Source organism: Microcaecilia unicolor, chromosome 8 (genome assembly GCF_901765095.1).
Source record: "Microcaecilia unicolor chromosome 8, aMicUni1.1, whole genome shotgun sequence".
Classification (NCBI taxonomy): Eukaryota; Metazoa; Chordata; class Amphibia; order Gymnophiona; family Siphonopidae; genus Microcaecilia; species Microcaecilia unicolor.
In genome coordinates this window covers 145,596,863-145,621,386 of record NC_044038.1, presented here as the reverse complement: position 1 = coordinate 145,621,386, position 24,524 = coordinate 145,596,863, and the positions used below count along the sequence as shown (strand labels likewise).

General features: G+C 43.1%; 1 protein-coding gene across 1 annotated transcript in view; it reads right to left on the bottom strand.

Annotated features, from left to right (window-relative positions):
- The window catches only part of RELL2 (RELT like 2), a 42,421-nt gene that overhangs the window by 17,131 nt on the left and 766 nt on the right, over positions 1 to 24,524 (bottom strand). The window contains 1 exon segment of the mRNA XM_030212773.1: positions 20,795 to 21,007. Within this exon segment, the coding sequence (XP_030068633.1) occupies positions 20,795 to 21,002 (208 nt within the window). The 5' untranslated portion in view covers positions 21,003 to 21,007.

The window sequence follows — 24,524 nt, the reverse complement described above, 5'->3', positions numbered from 1 at the left end:
GCTATGCAGATTTTGTGGCCTAACTTCACCCCACCTGAATCCCCATCCCTTCTTATATGGATAGTAGTAATAATGATGATAATATTAATAATAATAATTCAGAATTTATAGTCTGCTGTCAGCTTGCAGATCTAAGCAGATTACAATGTAAGAGAACCGGGACATAACCCAGGAACTACATAAATCCAAACAGCAATATTTTGCAGTTTATTATATAATACAAATTTTTTAAAAAGAATGTTAACATAACAATGGCACTTGTATACTCCTATAACCGCAAAGTTCTAAGCAGTTCATAATTTCCTCTAAGAAACCAGGACAATCTCCCAAGAATTACAACGCTCAAATCATAAAAAAACCAAATAACTCTGTTAAACAAAACAAAGTTCTTGAAAAGATAAGTTTTAAGATTCATCCTAAATAAAACATAGGAGTCAGATTGAGTAAAACATACTGAGAATCCTTGCCAACATTTAAGGGCTTGATAAACTAACAACAGTTCATGAATTTTCAATCTCCCACAACCTTTGGCTGAAGGGTAACTAAAAGAAGAATTGTTGATGGTTCTTCGGGATCTAAGTGAAGATGTAAACTGAAAGTTATCCAACATGTACGGTGGAATAGCTCCATCTAAAATGTTATGAGATTCTTACTAAAAATTGTATAAATTGGAGATGCTTCCAGAATATGAGAAATCTCCTTACTTAATCTAGCAGCTTGACATGCAAATAGGCTATCCATTAATCTCAATCATTTCATGTCTTTGCAAATGGCATACAAAAAATTAATATTCATTTTCTGACAGTTTAAAAAATTAATCGCAAAGAAATGTTCTGTATAGTTTGAAGCTTCCTTAACTGTTGTTTTATACAACCCAAAAATAAGTTATGAAGGACCAGCTCAAGAGGTTGTGGTGCCCTGGACCAACTTTTGCTTTTGAGCCCCCCCCCCCCCCCCCCCCCCACCACCACACCCCACCTCCTACCAGGGTCAAATACAATTCAATAATTTAAATGCATTTCTCAACCCAATTTCCAATAAAACCCTGGTGTAAATACCTGCTCCTAAATTAGGTGCAGATCCCCTTTATTCTATAACAATGTGCATAAATTAAAAGAACACCCCTGATCCATCAATGACCCTCCCATAGCCATGCCCCCTTTTGGACCCACACATAAGATCTCGGCACCTAAATTTATGTGTGTAAATTTTAATTAAAGCCAATTAGCACCGATAATTGATTGTTAGGGCCCAATTATCAGTGCTAAATGGCTCATTAGTCAATTAAATTGCACTTGCAAATTGGGCATGCACCCAAAATTGTGTGTGCAATTTAAAGCTGCATTTATAGAATTCGGAGGTATGTGTTTATAATCAGGAGACTGATGGGCAAATGGGTGGCCTTGGGAAATATCTACTGCCCAAATAGCTATCATCTGCAGTTTTATGAAGGGCTGGTACACTGTCAGGCTTATTTTCGAAAGAGAAGGGCACCCATCTTTCGACACAAATTGGGAGATGGGTGTCCTTCTCCCAGGGTCGCCCAAATCGGCATAACTGAAAGCCGATTTTGGGTGTCCTCAACTGCTTTCCGTCGCGGGGACAACCAAAGTCTCTTTTACTCCTTCTCTTACTCTCAGCCGGTGACATCAATCCCAATCCTGGCCCCCCTCACCAACTATTATCCCAACTCTACAGATCTCACCACGACCTCTATAACCTCATCTCTATTTCTCTACTCCCCTCCTCTTCTCTGCCCTTCTCTTGCGCCCTATGGAATGCCCGCTCTATCTGTAACAAACTCGCCTATATCCAGGACCTCTTTATCTTGCGTTACCTCCATCTGCTCGCCATAACAGAAACCTGGCTCTGCCCTGATGACTCTGCTTCAGTCGCAGCCCTGTGCCATGGCGGTTATCTATTTTCACATACTCCTCGCCCTGCTGGCCGTGGGGGCGGTGTTGGACTACTTCTCTCTCCCTCCTCCAGATTTCAACCCCTTCTTCCACCTCAATCTCACTGTTTTTCCTCCTTTGAAGTCCACTCTATCCGCCTTTTCTCTCCTCTGCCTCTTCGAATAGCGGTCATTTATCGTCTCCCTGATAAGTCCCTTTCATCCTTTCTCAGTGACTTTGACGCCTGGCTTGCCTTCTTCCATGATCCTTCCTCCCCCTCTCTCATCCTTGGTGACTTTAATATTCCTGCTAATGATCCTTCCAACTCTTATATTTCCAAGTTACTCGCTTTAACGTCCTCCTTTAATCTCCAACTATGCTCCACCTCCCCCACTCATCAAAATGGTCACTGTCTTGATCTCATCTTCTCCTCCAACTGTTCACCCTCTAGTTTCCTTGACTCTGATCTTCCCTCCTCTGATCACCATCTTATAACTTTCACACTTAAATCTCCTCCCTCCCAGTCCCATCCTATCTTATCTAATTTATCTAGGAATCTTCACGATATTGACCCTTCATCTCTATCCTCCCATGTTTCAAACCTCCTCTCTACTGTGGCACCATCCACGTCTGTCAACGAGGCTGTTTCTTCTTACAACAATACTCTATCCTCTGCCTTAGACACTCTTGCACCTTTGATGACCCGCCCTGTAAGGCGTACAAAACCCCAACCTTGGCTGACTTCTAATATCCGCTACCTACGTTCCTGTACCTGCTCCGCCGAACACCTCTGGTGGAAATCTCGGGCCCTTGCTGATTTCTTACACTTTAAGTTCATGCTGACCTCCTTCCAATCTGCTCTTTTACGTGCCAAACAGGATTATTATATCCAACTGACCAACTCTCTTGGCTCTAATCCTCGACTTCTCTTCACCACATTGAACTCTCTCCTCAAGGTGCCCCCTCCCCCAACTCCCCCTTCATTATCTCCTCAGACCCTTGCTGAATTCTTTCACAACAAGGTTCAAAAGATAAACCTTGCTTTCTCTACCTCACCACCTCTCCCTCCACTAGTCCGTTCCCCTCTCTCTCCTTCCCCTCATTCCCTTTCCTCCTTTCCTGAAGTTACTATTGAGGAAACTACACTTCTCCTTTCTTCCTCAAAATGTACCACCTGTTCCTCTGATCCCATTCCCACCCACCTTCTTAATGCCATCTCTCCTGCTCTTATTCCTTTTATGTGTCACATTCTCAACCTCTCACTTTCCACTGCAACTGTCCCTGCTGCCTTTAAACATGCTGTGGTCACACCTCTCCTTAAGAAGCCTTCACTTGACCCTACTTGTCCCTCTAATTACCGACCCATCTCCCTCCTTCCTTTTCTCTCCAAATTACTTGAGCGTGCTGTTCACCGCCGCTGCCTTGATTTTCTCTCCTCACATGCTATTCTTGGCCCACTACAATCTGGTTTTCACCCTCTCCACTCAACCGAAACTGTGCTTACTAAAGTCTCCAATGACCTATTACTGGCTAAATCCAGAGGTCAATATTCCATCCTCATTCTTCTTGATCTTTCCGCTGCTTTTGACACTGTCGATCACAGCATACTTCTCGATACCCTGTCCTCACTTGGATTCCAGGGCTCTGTCCTTTCCTGGTTCTCTTCCTACCTCTCCCTCCGCACCTTCAGTGTTCACTCTGGTGGATCCTCTTCTACTTCTAACCCTCTGCCTGTCGGCATACCTCAGGGTTCTGTTCTTGGTCCCCTCCTCTTTTCTATCTTGGTTCCCTTGGTTCATTAATCTCATCCCATGGCTTTTCCTACCATCTCTATGCTGATGACTCCCAAATCTACCTTTCTACCCCTGATATCTCACCTTGCATCCAAACCAAAGTTTCAGCGTGCTTGTCTGACATTGCTGTCTGGATGTCTCAATGCCACCTGAAATTAAATATGACCAAAACTGAGCTTCTCATTTCCCCCCCCCAAACCCACCTCCCCCCCCCCCCCCCCCCCCCCCGTTTTCTATTTCTGTTGATGGCTCATTCTCCCTGTCTCCTCAGCTCGAAACCTTGGGGTCATCTTTGACTCTTCTCTCTCCTTCTCTGCTCATATCCAGCAGATTGCCAAGACCTTTCGTTTCTTTCTTTACAACATCCGTAAAATCCGCCCCTTTCTTTCCGAGCACTCTACCAAAACCCTCATCCACACCCTTGTCACCTCTCATTTAGACTACTGCAATCTGCTTCTTGCTGGCCTCCCACTTAGTCACCTCTCCCCTCTCCAGTCGGTTCAAAACTCTGCTGTCCGTCTCATCTTCCGCCAGGGTCGCTTTACTCATACCACCCCTCTCCTCAAGATCCTTCACTGGCTCCCTATCCGTTTTCGCATCCTGTTCAAACTTCTTCTACTAACCTATAAATGTACTCACTCTGCTGCTCCCCAGTATCTCTCCACACCCGTCCTTCCCTACACCCCTTCCCGTGCACTCCGCTCCATGGATAAATCCTTCTTATCTGTTCCCTTCTCCACTACTGCCAACTCCCGACTTCGCGCCTTCTGTCTCGCTGCACCCTATGCCTGGAATAAACTTCCTGAGCCCCTATGTCTTGCCCCATCCTTGGTCACCTTTAAATCTAGACTGAAAGCCCACCTCTTTAACATTGCTTTTGACTTGTAACCACTTGTAACCACTCGCCTCCACCTACCCTCCTCTCTTCCTTCCCGTTCACATTAATTGATTTGATTTGCTTACTTTATTTAAGCTTTGAGCAGGGACTGTCTTTCTTCTATGTTTGTGCAGCACTGCGTACGCCTTGTAGCGCTACAGAAATGCTAAATAGTAGTAGTAGTAGTAGTAGCGTGTCAGAAGCATAGCGAAGGCGGGACTGGGACGTGCCTAACACTTGGGCGTCCTCGGCCGATAATGGAAAAAAGAAGGGTGTCCCTGACGAGCACTTGGCCGACTTTACTTGGTCCATTTTTTGTTACAACCAAGCCTCAAAATGGTGCCCGAACTGACCAGATGACCACCGAAGGGAATCGGGGATGACCTCCCCTTACTCCCCCAGTAGTCACCAACCCCCTCTCACCCTAAAAAAAAACTTTTTAAATATTTGTTGCCAGCCTCAAATGTCATACCCAGCTCCATGACAGAAGTATGCAGGTCCTTGGAGCAGTTTTAGTGGGTGCACTGCACTTCAGGCAGGCAGACCAGGTCCATCCTCCCCTACCTGTTACATTTGTGGTGGTAAATGTGAGCCCTTCAAAACCCACCAGAAACCCACTGTACCCACATGTAGGTGTCCCCCTTCACCCCTTAGGGCTATGGTAGTGGCGTACAGTTGTGGGGAGTGGGTTTGGGGGGGCGGTTGGGGGGCTCAGCACACAAGTTAAGGGAGCTATGCACCTGGGAGCAATTTATGAAATCCACTGCAGTGCCCCCTAGGGTGCCCGGTTGGTGTCCTGGCATGTCAGGGGGACCAGTGCACTACGAATGCTGGCTCCTCCCACGACCAAATGGCTTGGATTTGGTAGTTTCTGAGATGGGCGTCCTAGGTTTCCATTATCGCTGAAAATCGGGGATGACTATCTCTAAGGTCAACCTAAATTTTGCGATTTGGGCGTACGCGAGCGTATTATCGAACCAAAAGATGGACGCCCATCTTGTTTCGATAATACAGGTAATCCCCGCCCCTTCGCTGGGACGTCCTGCGAGGACGTCCTCAAGAAAACTTGGGCAGCCCTTTCAATTATGCCCCTCTGTATCTCCTCCATGATGTCTTCCATCATTGTTGGGAGATTTCAGTTGTGATCTGAGGGACACCCTGGACAGGTCTTCTAGTGATCAGGGAGGTGCAAATCAGCAGTAGTTTATGCTGCTCAGTATCTGTGAAGGTTATGATCTGTTTGGCATGTGGGCATCCAGGAGAATGCACCTATATACATCTCTTTAGGGCTCATAACACATGGACCTGTATTGACTGTTGGTCTCCTGTGAGGCCTTGATGAATGTCAGTGATGTTCAGAAACTACAGATCAGCCCAGTTGAGGTCTCACATCACACATTGATATTGCTGGACCTATTCAAATTCTCTGGGAGTGGAGGGCAGAGAAATTCCCACTTTATTTGTATGGGGATGATGGTTTTCTGTTGTTTTCGTGGGCCCACTGGGTGAAATACACTGAGAATGATGCAGTCCATCTAGAAAGTGAGGAGGAGAAGGGATATGGTAAGATGAATTAGAGTTTTGCATAGGCAGCTACGGGAGTACACTGGTGGTTCACAGACTGCCCAACAGTGGAATTGAGAATCTCAGTGTTAAATGTACAAACAGAACTTAATATGCTGCTGCATGATTTCTCCAAAAACTACTACTACTACTACTACTACTACTACTATTTAGCATTTCTATAGCGCTACAAGGTGTACGCAGCGCTGCACAAACATAGAAGAAAGACAGTCCCTGCTCAAAGAGCTTACAATCTCCAAAAAGTCTAAAACCCTCCTCCCTGCACCATCATCTCATCCACGCATTGAAACTCCGGAGCTCTGCCTGTCTCTTGGGCCCTGCACGTGGAACGGGTAGCATTTCAGAAAATGCTACCCTAGAGGATCTGGATTTGAGCTTTCTACCTAAAAGCCTAAATTTGGCTTCCAGAACCTCTCTCCCAAATTTTCCTAGGTCATTGGTACCCACATGTACCAAGACAGCCGGCTCCTCCCCAGCACTATCTAAAATCCTATCTAGGTGACGTGTGAGGTCCGCCACCTTCGCACCAGGCAGGCAAGTTACCAGGTGATCCTCACGTCCACCAGCCACCCAGCTATCTATATGCCTAATGATCGAATCACCAACTACAACAGCTGTCCTAACCTTTCCCTCCTGGGCAGCACTTGGAGACATATTCTCGGTGCGAGAGGATAGTACATCCCCTGGTGGGCAGGTCCTGGCTACAGGAGTACTTCCTACTTCACCAGGGTAATGCTCTCCTTCTAGGAGACCTCCTTCCTCCAAGGTAGCACAGGGACTACCAGACTGGAGGTGGGACTTCTCTACAAGATTCCTGTAGGTCTCCTCTATGTACCTCTCTGTCTCCCTCAGCTCCACCAAGTCTGCTACTCTAGCCTGAAGAGAACGAACATGTTCTCTGAGAGCTAGGAGCTCTTTGCATCGGACACACACTGGGCACACACCAACTGGGAGATAATCATATATGTGACACTCAATGCAAAAAAACTGGATAGCACCCCTTTCACTGCTGGACTGCTGACTCCATCTTAGTGTTTTTGAGTTTTTCAATAATTTAAAACTTGCTACAGTATTAAGGATATTAGCCTAATATAAAAGTGTCTTTTAGTTTATATAGTATATTGTATGATTTATTTAGTGTTTCCTTCTTAGATGATAATGAAATGTATTTAAAACTCTGTAAGAGCACTTCTTGCCTGTTACCCTAATTACAATAACTGACTATAAATGAAGATTTGTCCTAGGGGTGGGAAGACTAAACTAGATCCTGCAGTGCCTGCTAGATTCTATCTGTTAATACTGTGGTACAAAGTTTTTAAAACTAAGTGGAAAAGACTATGGAGATTAGTTGATAAAATTTGCTTTTTATATTTTTATTTTGCCTAACACTAACCTACAATTCCTCCTTTAAACCCCAATCTTTAAGTTCCCAAAGCACAAAGCAAAATAGTGTTCACTTACCAGAGAAATGTCCTCTTCTCTTGGAACTTCTCAGAAAGAAAGTTCAGTAGGACCTTTCCTCTTTATATAGTTTTGAACCAAAGGGGCCTTTTTTTAAACAGGCTCTTTGAAGCTGATTCAGCAACCTATGCAAGTATTCTACTTCCCCACATCTTAATTAACACTTAATTGAGGTGGCTGGATGAGCTACCTCTCCAGCAGCCAAGGAACAGAAAATAACTGCCTTTTAGAACAAGAGTTTTTGGCTGTTTAGTTTCTACCTCTAGAAAAGGTTTCAGTTTAAAACTATGGGAAAAATGCTTATTTCTAGAGAAAATTTCAGTTTAAAACTATGGAAAAAGGGTTTGTACAGCACGGCAACTAATTAATGATGCTAGCTTCTCTCTCTCTCTATCTTTTTATTCCCCCCTTAATACTAAACTAGGTCCTGCTTGCTTTTCCCTCTTTATCTCTCTTTTTATTCCCCCTTAATACTAAACTAGATCCTGCAGTGCCTGCTAGATTCTATGTGTTAATGCTGTGGTATGATTATATGTGTTCCGATGTTGAATATTGTATGCTTGAACATTTAATAAAAAAGATTTACACATAAAACTAAGTGGAAAAGACTATGGGGATTAGTTGATAAAATTGCTTTTTATATTTTTATTTTGCCTAGCACTACCTACAATTTCTCCTTTAAACCCCAATCTTTAAGTTCTCAAAGCACAAAACAAAATAGTGTTCACTTACCAGAGAAATGTCCTCTTCTCTCGGAACTTCTCAGAAAGACAAAGACAAATCAGAGGCATTGTCAGCATAGGTTCAAATTAAGGAAGGCTGTACAAGTATCTTCCCTTTGTGGTGGGCAGAGAACTTTTTCAAATACCTTGGTGTTATCTTGGCAGGACCTTTGTTACATTTATGGATGCTCAGCTGGAGCAAAAGCAGGACCTGCTACTAGCAGTGGGGGTAAAGTGGGTTTAAGATGGTTCTTTTCCATCATTAATTGTATCTCTTGCAAATGTTGCCAATATGGCTCTATAAGAGGCATTTTAAGTTGCTGAACCAGATGGTCCATATGTATCTTTGAAAAGGGAAGAGGGCACGTATACTCCTAGCATGATTCAAGGGCTCCTGGCACGGGGGAAGTAGAGGGCCTCCTGATCTTGAGAACTACTGTAAGGGGTGGGGTGTCTGTTGTAGCACTTAAAAGTCTGGCTTTGTGACACAAATAACTACACTCCATTAGAGTGTGAGTGTGAATGCGAGTTGATTGCACTGCTTTCATTGAAGTGAAGGGGAAAGAGTTGCCACCAGCCCTGAGGCATCTTGATCAGCTCCAATCAGTACACAGTGTGTGGTGGAGGGTCTAAGCAGAATTATGCTACTTGGTGGAGCATTTGGTTTAATTGTCACTAGAGGGTAATAGCCAGTTTGTGCCAGGAATGCAGAGTTTCTTGCATTGGGAGAGTTGTGGTCTAGTGCACTTGGAACAAGATGTCACCTACAGCGCATTCAGGGTCCGATACAGAAAGGCTCGCGGTAGAGTCTGAGTGCATGGATGACTGAGTGCATGGCTTCTACTGTGGGTGTAATACCACGGCATGCAAGAAGGTAATTGCATGCAAATTTCATGCACAGTAAACCTGCGGCAAATATGGGGGAGTATGGTGGACGCTTGCGCCCACGGTTTCACAGTAAGTGCGGCTTCTTGTGCACATGTCCAAACCAAAAACGAAAGTGTCAGCGAACATTGGCGCTTGCTTTTCTGCAGGGCCGGTCTTAGGCAGAGGCGACCAAGGCGGCCACATAGGGCCCCGCGCCAAAGGGGGCCCCATGCAGTGCGCCTCAACTCTGCCTCCGACCTCCGCTCGGATGACTGCAATGCGCATCATGATCCCGCTCGGCCGCTACGCTCCCGCCACCAGTGCCCACACCCTGCTTGGGCCCGCTGAGCCTGCCATCAGCTGAGCTCCCCGGACCGGACCCCGACATTTGCAGCAAGCCAGCGAAGGCCCCGATAGACAGTTGCAGCAACGCCGATGGCTCACCTCTCCAGCTTTTCACTTCCCACTCAATGCCCCGCCTTATGAGGTATTTCCTGTTTCTGCGAGGGCGGGAGTCACTGAGCAGGAAAAGCTGGAGCCTGGTCCGAGGTGAGCCATCGCTGTGGTGTGAGCAAGTGCGTGCAGTGGAGCAACAGACAGGGCTACAGTTTGTGCCATTAAGGCAAGATATGATAGCTTTTTTTCTTATAAGGAACCAAACCTTTTTAAATTAAAGTGGTCTTGTTGATTTGTGAATGAAACCTGATAATTCGTCATGTTGCCTAACTGCTCATTTCCGTTAGGCCTTTTCCTTCCTCCCTCTCTATACTGTTTCACAATTTTAAAGACTATTGGGCTATTCCTTCACTTCAGCCCAATAGTTAAGAGGATTAAGAGAAGTCCAGACTCTGGATTCTTTTTGTATGCTGTTATTTTGTTCAAAATAGAAAAAGAGCGGATGAATCTTTTCTATCATTAATTTTTTTTCTTTGTTTATTTTACTTCAATATTTCTCAATTGTTATATTTATATGATTCCCTAATAGGTGATTTATAGATTCCCTAATAGGTGATCTATAGAAATGATTAGATTTCTCTTAGGTCCAATATTCTGTGATTCACCTCACACCTTGGTAGATGAACATATTTTTATAAAAGGTTATGTTTTTTTACAATCTATATATATAAAAGGCACCACTGAAGCCTCCAGCCGGAAGTGTGAAGCGCCAGAGATATCCAGTTTCCCCATGAATGAAGGCAAACAGCACAGCAGGAAATCCCATGAAACTGTGAAGGACTCAGAGGGGGGAGGGGAGAGAGATGCCCTCACTCTCTCTGTAAGAAAAACACAGAACAGCAGGAAACAACACTAAAGGACTGGACTCGGAGGGGGGAGGGGGAGGGAGAGAGGACAGAGGGCAGGGATACACACACTCCCACATGCACACTCTGAAGAAAACCTTGCTAGCCCCCGTTTCATTTGCATCAGAAACGGGTTTTTTTTACTAGTGGTTAACATATTTCAATATTTTGCATCATTTTCAATGCCAGCATTTCTGCTGCTTTTTGGTTTTCAACTTTGTCATATATATTCTTAAAAAGTGATATATTAAATAATCTTATCAATGGGGTGGAGCTAGGGTGGGGGGCGGGGCTAGGATGGGGCCCCACCAAATTGGTCTGCACAGGGCCCCACACTTGCTAAGACCGGCACTGCTTTTCTGCACCTAAATATGAGTCTTGCACAAATTGCACTTGAAATTCTTGAGAGGCTCATATTTAGGCACAGAAGAAAAGGCGCCGATGTGTGCTTTCACTTTCAGTTTTGTTCAGAAATGCACAAGTTTGTTACTTACCATCTACCTTTAAATTTTGCATGGTCTTCCTTCCGCTTGCATAACAAGACAAAACCAGCACTTAAATGTGAAAGATTGATAAGAAATCCTCTCCACAAAACCTTGAATACCACCCCAGACCCTCACGGAAAAATTCTTGCATTGTGCACATGTAAAAGGTTGGCAGCATACTCTCTGCATTGAACAGAATACCATAATTAGTTCATTAGCATACATTTTAAAACAACCTGCGCTGCATCTTCCCGTACAAGCTTAACCCACACACAATTCCTCTGTGCATCACTTGGCACTTACAACACACATTCAGCCCACAGAAACCCCACAGATAAGCCCACGATTGCTTTCTGCATTGGCCCTCAATGACTTAAAGACCCAGTTCAGCCTTGAAGGAGGATACATGTTTCTGTGCATAGCTGTGTGAGGGGCATTGGGATACAGCACTTGGATGGGGAGTTCTGTTCAAGTCTGAAAGAGATTTTTCTTTCTACTGAAGTGGTCAGGGTTAAGCAGCAGATGTGGTTGGCTTTTGGGCCTATAGACATGTGTAACTCTCTGGCTCATGCTTGGAATAAAGAATTGGATCTGGGATTGACTAGAAAAGATCTCATTAGAGCCATAGTGAGGATTCCCTACTTCATTAACAATGTGCCTTTGCAAGATTTACAGTACAAATTGATTAGAAGGGCATTCTTTCCACTGGTGAGGGAATTTCCGGTGGGATGCATGGCATGCTCAGCATGTCTGAAGTGCACTGCGCCACATGCAAATCCGGTAACATGCTTATAGCTTCCCAGTAGTGCTACCTAAGAGCAATGCTTTTAAATGATAAGGCAGGAGTGAGAGTCCCTGGGAGATGGTGGAAGGCATGGTGTAGGTGCCTGTGGTTACTGGGGAAAATAAAATCAGTGTTGATGTCCTGGATGTCTTCAGAGCTCCTAGAGTTTTGACAGTGGAGGGGAACAGGATACCAGCTCATGAACTGGATCATATCTGGACAAGTGGAGGCTGACAGCAGAAATGATTTTTTCTAAGAATTTGGGTGGATTATATTGACAAGCGTTCACCCTGGAAACATAACTATGTCTTGAATTATCTATGAGGGTTAAATGAAAAGTAATGCTTCCACCTCCATAATTCATCTACAGATAGCAGTGCTGACGTGCTACACATGTTCATTTGTTCTTTGAAATCTCTTCATTGGTGAGAAGTGTCTGTGTGAAGAGGCTTTGCTATTGCTTGTGAAATGAAAGCATGCAGTGAGCACTTGTCGGTGCATTTAAGCAATGTACCATGATAGAATTTCTGACTGTTGAAGAAGTCCCTCCAACTGAAATTCAATGCATGCAGGTTGATTATGGTGATGACTGTATTGATGTGAGTACTATGTGATGCAGGGCCAAAAAATGCAAAGATTATGGACCATGAAGGGCAGATTTGTTCGATCAAAAAGGCTGATGAACTTGTAATGCACAATCAGAGGATAACTCAAATGGAATGGCTGACACACGACACTGATATGGGACGAAAAGCCCAAGCCTATGTTATCTCAATACAGAAGTAAAGTTGTTTATTTAGGCTCATGGAAGGAGAAGGAAGTTTCATTGCAAGCTAATGTTGATATATAATGTTCATAGAGCTGATTTGTATTCTGTGGTTGTTTATTTAAAAACTAGTGGAACCCAGCCCGTTTCCTCAACAATGAAATGGGCCCTAGAAAGGCTCCCTTGTAAGCGATTTTTGTCTCTCCCCTGCCCTTCCCGTCCCCTCCATGTCCAGCGATTCTTCCCTTCCCTCCCCTCCCCTCCCCTCCCCTCCTCTCCCCTCCCCTCCTCTCCCCTCCCATCCCATTCCCTCCCCTCCATGTCCAGCAATTCTCCTCTTCCCTGCCCTCCCATCCGTGTCTCGCGATTCTCTTCTCTCCTGTCCTCCTCTCCCATCCCATCCATATCCATCGATTCTGCTCTGCTCTGCCCTGCCCTCCCCTCGATGTGCCGTGATTCTCTCTTCCTTTGTACCTCATTGTTTTCAGGCTGGCCTGGCTGGCTGGCTTCCCTTCCGTTGGTAACATCCTGACGTCAGCTTGCCTCCAGCGCTTCCTTCCCTCTCACTGTTCCGCCCTCTGACGTCATTACGTTTTGATGCGAGGGCGGGGCAGTGAGGGGGAATGGAATGCTGGAGGCTGGCTGACGTCATAAGATGTTACCAACCCAGGCAACCAGACAGCGATGAAACGTTGGAGGTGCAAATTATTATATAGGATATTTATATCCAGCACCATCTCCAAACCTGGGTGGTTTACAACAAAAAATGCACAACACATACATTTTAAAAATATAGTCCAACATAAATATGAAATCAGATCATACTGTCTTGAGCATATTGTCAATATTCTCATTTAGGGAATGCTCGTACAAAAAAAATGTGTTTTGAGTAGTTTTCTGAAAGCCAAATAAGAAGATATATTGTGAACTGTATCCAGTAGAACTTTCTATAAAATTGGAAAGGCAATTCTAAAGAGAGACTCTCGATAGTCATGTTAAGCTTAATAAATCTAAATGACGGCATTTCCAGCAATCCTTTAGTAACAGATTGTAATGGGTACAATAGGTTGTAATTTTTTCAGAAGAGACGAAATACAAGATGGACATTGTCATGCAAGGCTTTAAATATCAAATAATATGGATGTTTATTTGTTCTTTTTGATTAATAAATAAAATTGAAGTAAACATTGTGATGACAAGTTTATGCCTATCAGTCAGGGTAGGATTCAGTTTCATCTATGGGGGCTTTTCTACATTCTGGGAGTTGACCCACCCCCTCCCCCTATATGCTTCAGGGTGATGGACTCTCTCAAGATGGCTCCCCATCTCTAGGAGATAAAATATATTTTGGGGATAAAAAAAGTTTGATTTTACATTAAGCCACCTCGCAAGCAGTGCTGCTCCATTGACCCGTGAACATTGGGCCACCAAACCATGGCCCTATCCTTCTGGGCTGCATGTTAAAGGGGCCAGCAAACATACCAAATAGATGTCACCTCAAGCTCTAGCCCCGTCTTGCAGCCCTCCTCCATATCAAGTCCCCCCAATCTGAAGGACCCCCCAAGCACTGACCACCACCCAGAAGTTCTTTCATCACCACAGGAAGCACCCCCCAGGTGTTCCTGGCCTTTCTGGCACCAGGATCCAAAATGATGCCAGCAACTCCTAGCAGTAGACTTTTAATACTACCTCTAGAGTTAATGTTTCCATATAGGGCTAGATTCTATATATCATGCCTAAAACATTGGCGCCAAAAAGTACTCCTAGGCGTATTTTATAAAGTAGGCCTAAATTTAGGCCTGCTTTATAGAATACTCCTAAATTTCCACACCCACTCCCCACAACTGTACACCACTACCATAGCACTAAGGGGTGAAGGGGGCACCTACATGTGGGTACAGTGGGTTTCGGGTGGGTTTTGGAGGGCTCACATTTACCACCACAAGTGTAACAGGAAGGGGGGATGGGCCTGGGTCCACCTGGCTGAAGTGCATCGCACCCACTAAAACTGCTCCAGGGACCTGCATACTGCTGTCATGGAGCTGGGTATGATATTTGAGGCTGGCAAAAAAAAAATTTTAATTTTTTTTTAGGGTGGGAGGGGGTTGGTGACCACTGGGGGAGTAAGGGGAGGTCATCCCCGATTCCCTCTGGTGGTCATCTGGTCAGTTTGGGCACCTTTTCACAGTTTGGTCACAAGAAAAAATGGACCAAGAAAAGTCGGCCAAGTGCTCGTCAGGGACGCCCTTCTTTTTTCCATTATCGGCCAATGACGCCCATCTCTTAATTACGCCCCAGTTCCGCCTTCGCTATGGTGCCAACACGCCCCCATGAACTTTGGTCATCCCCGTGATGGGAAGCAGTTGAGGACCCCCAAAATTGGCTTTCGATTATGCCGATTTGGGCGACGCTGAGAGAAGGACGCCCATCTCCCGATTTGTGTCAGAAGATGGGCGCCCTTCTCTTTCAAAAATAAGCCTGCAAGTAAATCTTGGTGCAAAGAGGGCCGGTCTTAGGCAGAGGCGACCAAGGCGGCCACATAGGGCCCCGTGCCTAAGGGGGCCCCGTGCGGCGCACCTCAACTCTGACCTCTGACCTCTGCTCGGACGACCGCAATGCGCATCATGATCCCGCTCGGCCGCTACGCTCCCGCCACCGGCGCCCACACCCCGCTTGGGCCCGCTGAGCCCGCCGTCAGCTGAGCTCCCCGGACCGGACCCCGACATTTGCAGCGAGCCAGCAAAGGCCCCGACAGACAGTTGCAGCAACGCCGATGGCTCACCTCTCCAGCTTTTCACTTCCCGCTCAATGCCCCGTCTACTGATGAGGTATTTCCTGTTTCCGCGAGGGCGGGAGTCACTGAGCGGGAAAAGCTGGAGCCTGGTCCGAGGTGAGCCATCGCTGTGGTGCGATCAAGTGCGTGCTGTGGAGCAACAGACAGGGCTACAGTTTGTGCCATTAAGGCAAGATATGATAGCTTTTTTTCTTATAAGGAACCAAACCTTTTTAAATTAAAGTGGTCTTGTTGATTTGCGAATGGAACCTGATGATTCGTCATGTTGCCTAACTGCTCATTTCCGTTGTCATAGGCCTTTCCCTTCCTCCCTCTCTATACTGTTTCACAATTTTAAAGACTATTGGGCTATTCCTTCATTTCAGCCCAATAGTTAAGAGGATTAAGAGAAGTCCAGGCTCTGGATTCTTTTTGTATGCTGTTATTTTGTTCAAAATAGAAAAAGAGCGGATGAATCTTTTCAATCATTAATTTTTTTCTTTGTTTATTTTACTTCAATATTTCTCATTTGTTATATTTATATGATTCCCTAATAGGTGATTTATAGATTCCCTAATAGGTGATCTATAGAAATGATTAGATTTCTCTTAGGTCCAATATTCTGTGATTCACCTCACACCTTGGTAGATGAACATATTTTTATAAAAGGTTATGTTTTTACAATGGTTAACATATTTCAATATTTTGCATCATTTTCAATGCCAGCATTTCTACTGCTTTTTGGTTTTCAACTTTGTCATATATATTCTTAAAAAGTGATATATTGAATAATCTTATCAATGGGGTGGAGCTAGGGTGGGGCGGGGCTAGGATGGGGCCCCACCAAATTGGTCTGCACAGGGCCCCGCACTTGCTAAGACTGGCACTAGGTGCAAATTCCGATGCCTAAATTAGACACAGACTGTGAGTATTCTATAACAACTTGCGTAGATTTTAGAAACAACCATGACCCAACTATTCCACGCCCCCTTTTCAACTATGCAACTTAGAATTTACGCATATCACATTACAGAATATGCTTAGACAGTTGTGTGCGTAATTTTAATTAATGCCAATTAGTGTCAATAATTGCTTGTTAGTTGGCAATTGTCAGCACTGATTGGCTTGTTAGCTAAGTAAGTTGCACACACAAATCCAGAATATGCCCAGATTTGTGCACACAGCTTAAGTAACACTATATAGAATCCAGGGGATAAGGGCTTCTTTGTTCACCTCAAACCACTTTATAGTATTTAAATAGCAATTAACTACTTTACATGCATCTGCATGTTTTGTATCTCATTACTATGTACCACAGGGTTGCATAACTAGCGCTGTATTAAGGCACCACAACCCGAGTTAGTGCCCTTTAACACACGTTAAGGGGCAAATAATGCAGATTAATACCCTAATACAGCCTGGTAACTTCACCCCAAAACTTTTCCCTTCTGTACATTACATATCCAAATTTTGCCATGCCAATAAAATTTCCTAAATCTGAAAAAAGCACCAGTCTTCCCACTCTCTGGTGATTTTCCATGTTGTGATAGTAGCAGAAAATGCTCCTGCACTACTACGCTCTCGTGCTGCCTGCCACTGGGAGGGAAGAAAGGAATAGGGAGACTCAAATTGCACTAGATGATTGCCCTGATTTCTACCCCTCTTCTCCTCCCCGCCCCCCCATAACAACCCTTTATCTGAGTCTAGCACCTTTGCTGTAGAAAAAAATACACTGGGTAAAAACATCTAGTAGTTTGACATTTTCGGATACATTCTTCAGATGGAATGAGATTCCCTGTCTTCAGCAAACAAGATGACCTGGCAAATTCCACTAGTGGGAAGACTAATGAAATAGACTATTAAATATGGTTTTATAAATCACTCTCTTTGGATTTGGGAATTGTAAAAGTAACAGCAGTTTGTCATGTACAGCCAAAGTTTAGCATGTTAAATGAATTAAATGTGCCAAATACAATGGAGAAAGGCCATAAAGAATGAGAAAAGTCATAGGACACAATTTGAAAATGATTCAGGCTTTAACTGGAAGCCAATGAAGCTTCAGCAACAGCGGGGAAGCTGGTTCATAACTAGAAGAACTATAAATTAGCCGCACAGCCATGTTCTGCAGCACTTGAAATTTTTTAATCAAGCCCTCATTCAGACCTGAATAAATAGCGCTGCAGTAATCAATATGAGATAAAAGCAAAACAAAATTTGAGTCTGGGTATAGATTACTAAGGTTTATAAGTCTAAGGGGGTCTTTTACTAAAGCTTAGCTCGAGTTATCTGCAGTAGGGCCCATTTTATTCCTATGGGATCTGCGGCAGATAACTCAAGCTAAGCTTTAGTAAAAGACCCCCTAAGTGCTTTGAAAATACCCCTCTATATCTTATAAATTCTCTTAAGTTTGATGTCAAGTTTCATATATATATATATATATATATATATATATATATATATACAAAACACATGTGTGTAAAGTGTGCTGAGAAAAACAATATGCCAACTAGTGTCACCACTCAAAAAGCACCTTCTCAATCACTGCACAGCTTTAATTCCAATCAAGTCCCAATCTTGCAACTGAAAACGATACTTATCTTAAAGTGTACAAATGATCAGAAGGAGTCCATGCCAATCAGTCACTTCTCCTTTCTCTGTTATATTCATAATTATACACACTCTTCAAAGATGCACCCCAACATGGATTCAGAACATGGATCCAGGTTTTGCCAAATACTCGGCTTCTTCAGGGGGCTGAATATTAGTATAAATCACACAATAAGACTGCAGATAACCTCATCGTGGCACGGTGCATATCATATGCTAACACAAAATAGCTTGTACTGACCAGAAATAGCACATACTATTTTGCATAATGCCCACAAACATAAAAGAATATGCTCTATTTAAGAGGGAAGTTGTTAACATGAGCTACCGTTATCACAATTATTTTACCACAACTTGTTCTGTTTTAGTACAGGTCCCATTTTATGCAATGAGACCTAGGGGTCCTATTACTTACATGTGCTGAAAAATGGCCTGCGCTGGTGTAGACACGTGTATTAGACGTGCACAGGTCCATTTTGCAGCGCGCCTGCACAAAAAGGCCTTTTTTTGGACCGAAATGGACGTGTGGCAAAAATAAAAATTGGCGCGCATCCATTTTGGGTCTGAGACCTTACCACTACCACCCATTGACCTAGTGGTAAAGTCTCACGTGTTAACCAGGTGGTAATGGTCTACATGCGTACAATGCCAATTACCGTCCGGCTAGCGCCATGCACTGGAAAATTTCCGGTACGCTTAGTGGACATACATAAAAAATGAAATTACTGCCCAGGCCATGCGGTAGTTCAAAATTGACACACGTAGGATGTACATACATGCCTCAGACGTGCATTCACGTAAAAGGGCCCCCTAGTTATTAATATCCTGGGTTAACAGTAAAATAACCCTTTTTAACGGTAGCCCACATTGATATCTTCCCTCCTTAGTGTGTGCTAAACACAATAGTTGCACTATAATGAAATGGAAATGGCGTCAACATAAATGTGCATCCCTCAGACTTTAATATTGAATATCATTATGTGGGAAAAGATTACGGGCCTCTTACTAAACTGTGCTAGCAATTCTCAGTGCAGCAATGAAGACAAAGCCCATTCAAAGTGAATAGACTTTGTTGGCATTGCCGCACAGGAATTGCTAGCATGGTTTGGTAAAAGGAGCACTTTGTGACTGGTGGTTATTTTAGAAGCTCTCTTCTTGTTATGGACATCTGAAAACTGACATTTAGACATCTATATTGCATGGATGTCCAAATCCCAAATTTACAAAGGCAGGATATGCGCATCCAACACTGCAGTATTTTCATATGGTAAGGGGGTGTGGTCTGGAGGTGTTTTGGGTAGGATTAGGGAGGACCCAAAATATGGACATCCAACTCCAATCACAGAAGGGGAAGGGATGTACAAGTTTATAAAGATGGACGTCCATATTTAGACACAGTACTTGTCACATCCAGGTAACAGAAAGGTGCTCCAATTCAGCAGCTGTCCATTGGAGGGATTAAGGCACATCTCATTCCCCAGTGGCTGCTGTCCCTCTCCCTCTCCCCTCCCCCTCCCCTGAATGTGAAACCGGCAAGGAATACCAGACTCTATGAAAGCTTCAAATATTATAGACATTCTTAATAGTATAGGTTGCAGATCTTAGGAGTAGTCTAATGGTTAGTAGACTGAAAACCAAGGGACCCAGGTTCAAATCCTCCTTCAACTCTTTTTTTTTTTGTGACCCACAAGAATGAAAAATACCTACTGCACCTGAATATATAAGACACCTGCAAGCCTTATGTATTGCATGCAATTCTGGTCACCTTATCTCAAAAAAGATATAGTGGAAATAGAAAAAGTTCAAAGAAGGACAACCTAAATGATAAAGGAGATAGAGCTCCTCTCATATAAGGAAAGGCTAAAGAGGTTAGGGCTCTTCAGCTTGGAAAAGAGACTGATGAGGACAGATATGACAGAGTTCTACAAAATCCTGAGTGGTATAGAATGGGTAAAATTTAATCAATTTTTTTATTCTTTCAAAAAATACAAAGACTAGGTAGTGCTCAATGAAGTTGCATGGTAATACTTTTAAAACCAATAGGAGGAAATATTTTTTCACTCAATGAATAGTTAAGCTCTGGAACTTGATACCAGAGGATGTGGTTACAGTGATTAGCATATCTGGGTTTAATAAAGGTTTGGACAAATTCCTGGAGGAAACGTCCATAGGCTGCTATTGAGATAAATATGGGAGAAGTCACTGCTTGCCCTGGGATCAGTAGCATGGAATCTAGCTATTATTTGGGATTCTGCCTAGTGACCTGGATTGGCCACTGTTGGAAACAGGATACTGGGCTAGATGGACTATTGGTCTGACCCAGTATGGCTGTTCTTGTGTATTTTTCTGTTCCTAGAGGGCTCACAATTAAACAAAAATTCACTAACAGCTGAAGTAGGATTTGAACCTGGGTCCCCTGATTCTCAACCCACTGCTCTGCATGGATGTCTTTGTGGCCATTCTATAAGATAGATGTTCCTATACTGCCACATAGACATCCAGGTCCCTTGTCCTCCCCATTCATAATTTTGGCCTTTCAGTTTGTAAAAAGAATGTTCATGCTGGATGCTTCCAGTACTTAGGTACCCATCTCACATGTATTTCAGAACAGGCTTTATCCTGTTCTAAAATATATATGAGCTGGAAGTTAATTTGTGATATTCTGACTTGGATATCCATATTCTGAGTTGGACGTCCTTTCTAAAATGCCCCTCCACATAATCAGTCTTGTTCTTTCCCCTATTGGAGGATCCATATCAGCATTAATTGACGTGAGTCATTACTAAGCCCTGGCACTGAGTACTGCCCCTTCCCTAAGTCCTGCCTAGAAGTATACCCAGTGGAGAATTACACTAATGTCCATCTTATTCATTACTCACTGGATTGATTTTCTTTTAATGCATCTTTGGTTTCTGGATCCTGGTCATCTGGGAATGTACGGCAGCGGTACCCCTTTTTCTTCAGCACATGACAGATCAAAAAGCCCAGCAGGCCCGTAAAGAAGAAAAGCAGGACTAAGAGAAAAAGCATGTATGGGCTCTGCTGAGGGCCTGCCTCCTCATCCTCCATGCTGTTCTCCTCTGCCATGGAATCTACAGAACAGGAAGAAGCAATACCCAAAATAGCTCTTCAGATTCTCTTATCCTGACTTGCCATCCTCATTTTCTATTTCATGGCTACCTCAATCTCTCATCAATGGCTGGTACAGATTCCCAGTTAAAAGCTAGATGCATATATGGAAAAGAAATTCTAGTCCCGTTAATCAGATCTTGGGAACAGAAAGTTGCCACCCTATGCCAGTTGCCTCCCCATGTACAGTATAAACAAAACTTCCAGTTCCCAGTAACTAATCTTTTACTCATCAATGATTTGGTTGAGATTTTTTCCAGTTACAATAGGCCTTTCAAATCTGAAATTATAAATAATCATTTAAGTTCAATTTCTTGCTTCAGTTTTCCTGCCATCTTCTCCTAGGATTGTCTTGAGGTCCAATAAAAGGCACTATAAAGGGAAATATAAAACCTACAGGGAAATGTTTTACCAGTGCAATTATGGTCCATTTTAGTTTATAGTAATTCATGATCTTTAAAACTCCAATGTGAATTGAGATTAACAGAATTTATTGGGATATTATAAAAGTTTCATTACCCACAAAGTAAAATGTTATACACAGTGCAGTTATGCTGGTGCACTGTGCACACTTGGTTCTGGATTCTCCTGTAAAAGGGAAGACACTCATTCTGAAAATACACCCCTTCCTCAATGTCTCTGCTAAGTATACCCTAAGTTGGCAGAAGAATCTTTACATCTAGTGTTCTGGCTTTTAGCGATATCAGACACTCTACTGGTCCTGCAAATTTTGAATTGCATAACCATCATTGAAGGGAAATCATGGAGCAATGCACCACTGCAATAGCCCATCCCCTTCCAAAAAATCAGCATGTTTTTTCCCCTCCTGTATCACTGCTGCAGTTGGTATGCAAAAGCAGCAGTAGATCAGGAACTGTCACACAATGGGTGGCAGTGGTGGAGAGGTCAGTGGGAAGCTGCCCCACCACCCTCTCTTCACTTTTAGTGGGAGGACATTGATCCTGACCCTTCACCCCAGGCCTCAGAACCCTATAATGTCATCCCTGAGTGGGTATGGTTCAAAGTGACACCAGGAGGCACAAGATCTTCACTAAAAGCTGATCCAGTAGGAAGTAAGAGACTCCTCTCTCCTCCAGCTAGTTCAACTGTACAGTTCATTTTGAAGGGCTGTCCAGGGAGCAATACCCGGGATTTTTTCATGGAGATGTCTTCTGTAGGGATACCTTTCAGTATATGGAAGAGATGACCATAGTGGGTGGGGCAAGTTGTTGGGATGAAGACCCAGGGCATCACTCCCCATTTCCAAATTGTTTACATGCCAAATTGGTATACTAGCAAATTACTACAGCCCAGACAGGAGCTAAGTTTTACATGTTAAAAGTGAATTTTACATTTAGGTCTTGATATGAGGTCATAGCAGTGGCAGACTGACCACTGGAACAACAGGACAGTTGCCTGAGGGCCCACAACAGTAGGGAACTCACTCCCCTCTAGCTTCTATCTAATTTAATCACTTTTAATAGGTGGTTAGGGACCCATGGCCATAATTGCCTGAGGGCCCAGAACACTGTCAGTCTGTCCCTGGTATACAGTCTTCTATTTCAATGCTTAACATAGTTGGTTCATTACATTTTTAAAAATCTGCCTATGGGCTAAATATAATACCAAGTGTTGGAAGCATGATACCCATTTTACATAGATCACAGAGAATTGCTCAGTTCCTCCTGTAGTTCACAAAAGGCTTTTGCTGAATGAGGAGTGTTTTGTAAAATACCTAGAAAGATGACAGCTAATACATGGGCATTTGTAATCCAGATGTTATACATTTATGTTGCTACAGCCAGCAACATTGTGGATTCCTGGCTGCAGCAACACAAGTAGCAGGCTCCAAGTCAAGCCCACTATTCCTTATAGGGGTCCTTATTTTGCAGTTTTACTCCTAGAGTAAAAATAAAGGTTAAAAAGCCCACTACTATGGGATCAGAGATTACAATTTGAACTCAGGCACCAAAAGGGCAGGAACATCAATGGATTACTTCTCCCTGGAAAACCCCTGGCAAGAACCGGGGTTAAAGGAAAAGTTGGGAGAGTGAAGGCCCTTAGTATTGATGTTGGGGGTGTTTGGAGAGGGATGGGGGGATGAATAGGGAATCAAGGATGATTGTGTACTACAGGAGGGTAGAGAGAAATTTTCCACCTGCCTGGTTAGACCCCAGATCTAAACTGGTAACTAGCACCTATGTGTGCCTCAGGGTAGGTGTAAAAATCCAATGAGGACATTTTTTTCAATTAGATATATATTCTCATTGTAAAATGGAAAGTTCACATCTATTTTGTGGCTATGACCAAACCACATCCTACCATGCCCTCTTCAAATCTGTGTCCTAGGGATGTACATGTGCAAATAGTAGCTTTCTAAAATCATTATTTGCACATGTATGCGATCTAGATGTTTATACAATGGCATCTTTAGTGTACAATGCATTAATTTTTAGCATATATAATATGAAGATTTCATTGTATTGGGCTGCCTGCAGTTGTAATTTCTCCTATCTACAGGAGTAGGTTCTTCAAGGGCAAAAACAAAATTCTTATTCTCTCTCATCATGTTGTCCACATTTCACTCTTTTCTTGTTACCTTGACTTCTGAAGCTGCCTCTCCTTTAATTTTTCGTTCTTAACACTGAATTGTCCCTCTTTTTCTTTGAATATATCATACTTCTTATCCCCTTGATAGCACTAATCCCTTTGCTTCTCTTTGCTCTTTAAGTTTTAACCCCTGGTTCTCTATTTGGTTTCATTTCCCATTAACCTAATTCTACCACTTTCTTTCCAACTTTGTTTTTATTTTTCTGTTTACAGCCGTCTGCCCTCTTCTGTAGTTTTTCATTACCATCTTATTTTTCTGTTCTCTTTCCTGATTTTAATTTATATCTTCCCCATTGTAGCCTCATTACCCATCTTTCTTCCTTGCATCAGTTTCTCATCTTTTCTCTTGTCACTTGCTACTGGCTTACCTTTTTCCTTCTTTTCCATTTTGCTTGTATATCTGCCAGCTTACCCAGTTCCAGTAGGGACATTTATTTTTTTTTATTTACTTATAAGGATTTACAAATACAGTTCCAAGATATAAACTCATCACAGAAAAATATAGCAACCAACTTGCACAATAATGAGGAAAATAACAAACCAATACTTATTCTAGGGCACCACATTCAAATTCATAATTATTGAAGAGCAAGTAAACAATTCAAAGAAATGTATTAAATAGAAAAAGAAAGGAAGTACTCTCCAATAGCAACTACTTCTAAGAAGCGGGTTGAGATAAGAGGAACAATCTTGGTGGTGAAATAAGTAGTTGTCAATTAAAAAAAAAGTCTTTAAGTGTTCAGGATCAAAAAATATATATTTAAGGGACTTCCATTTTATAGCACACTTGCATGGGAAATTCAATCAAATTAAAATTCCCAACTGTTGAACATATGGTCTTAGTTCCAAAAATTGCTGACATATTTTTTG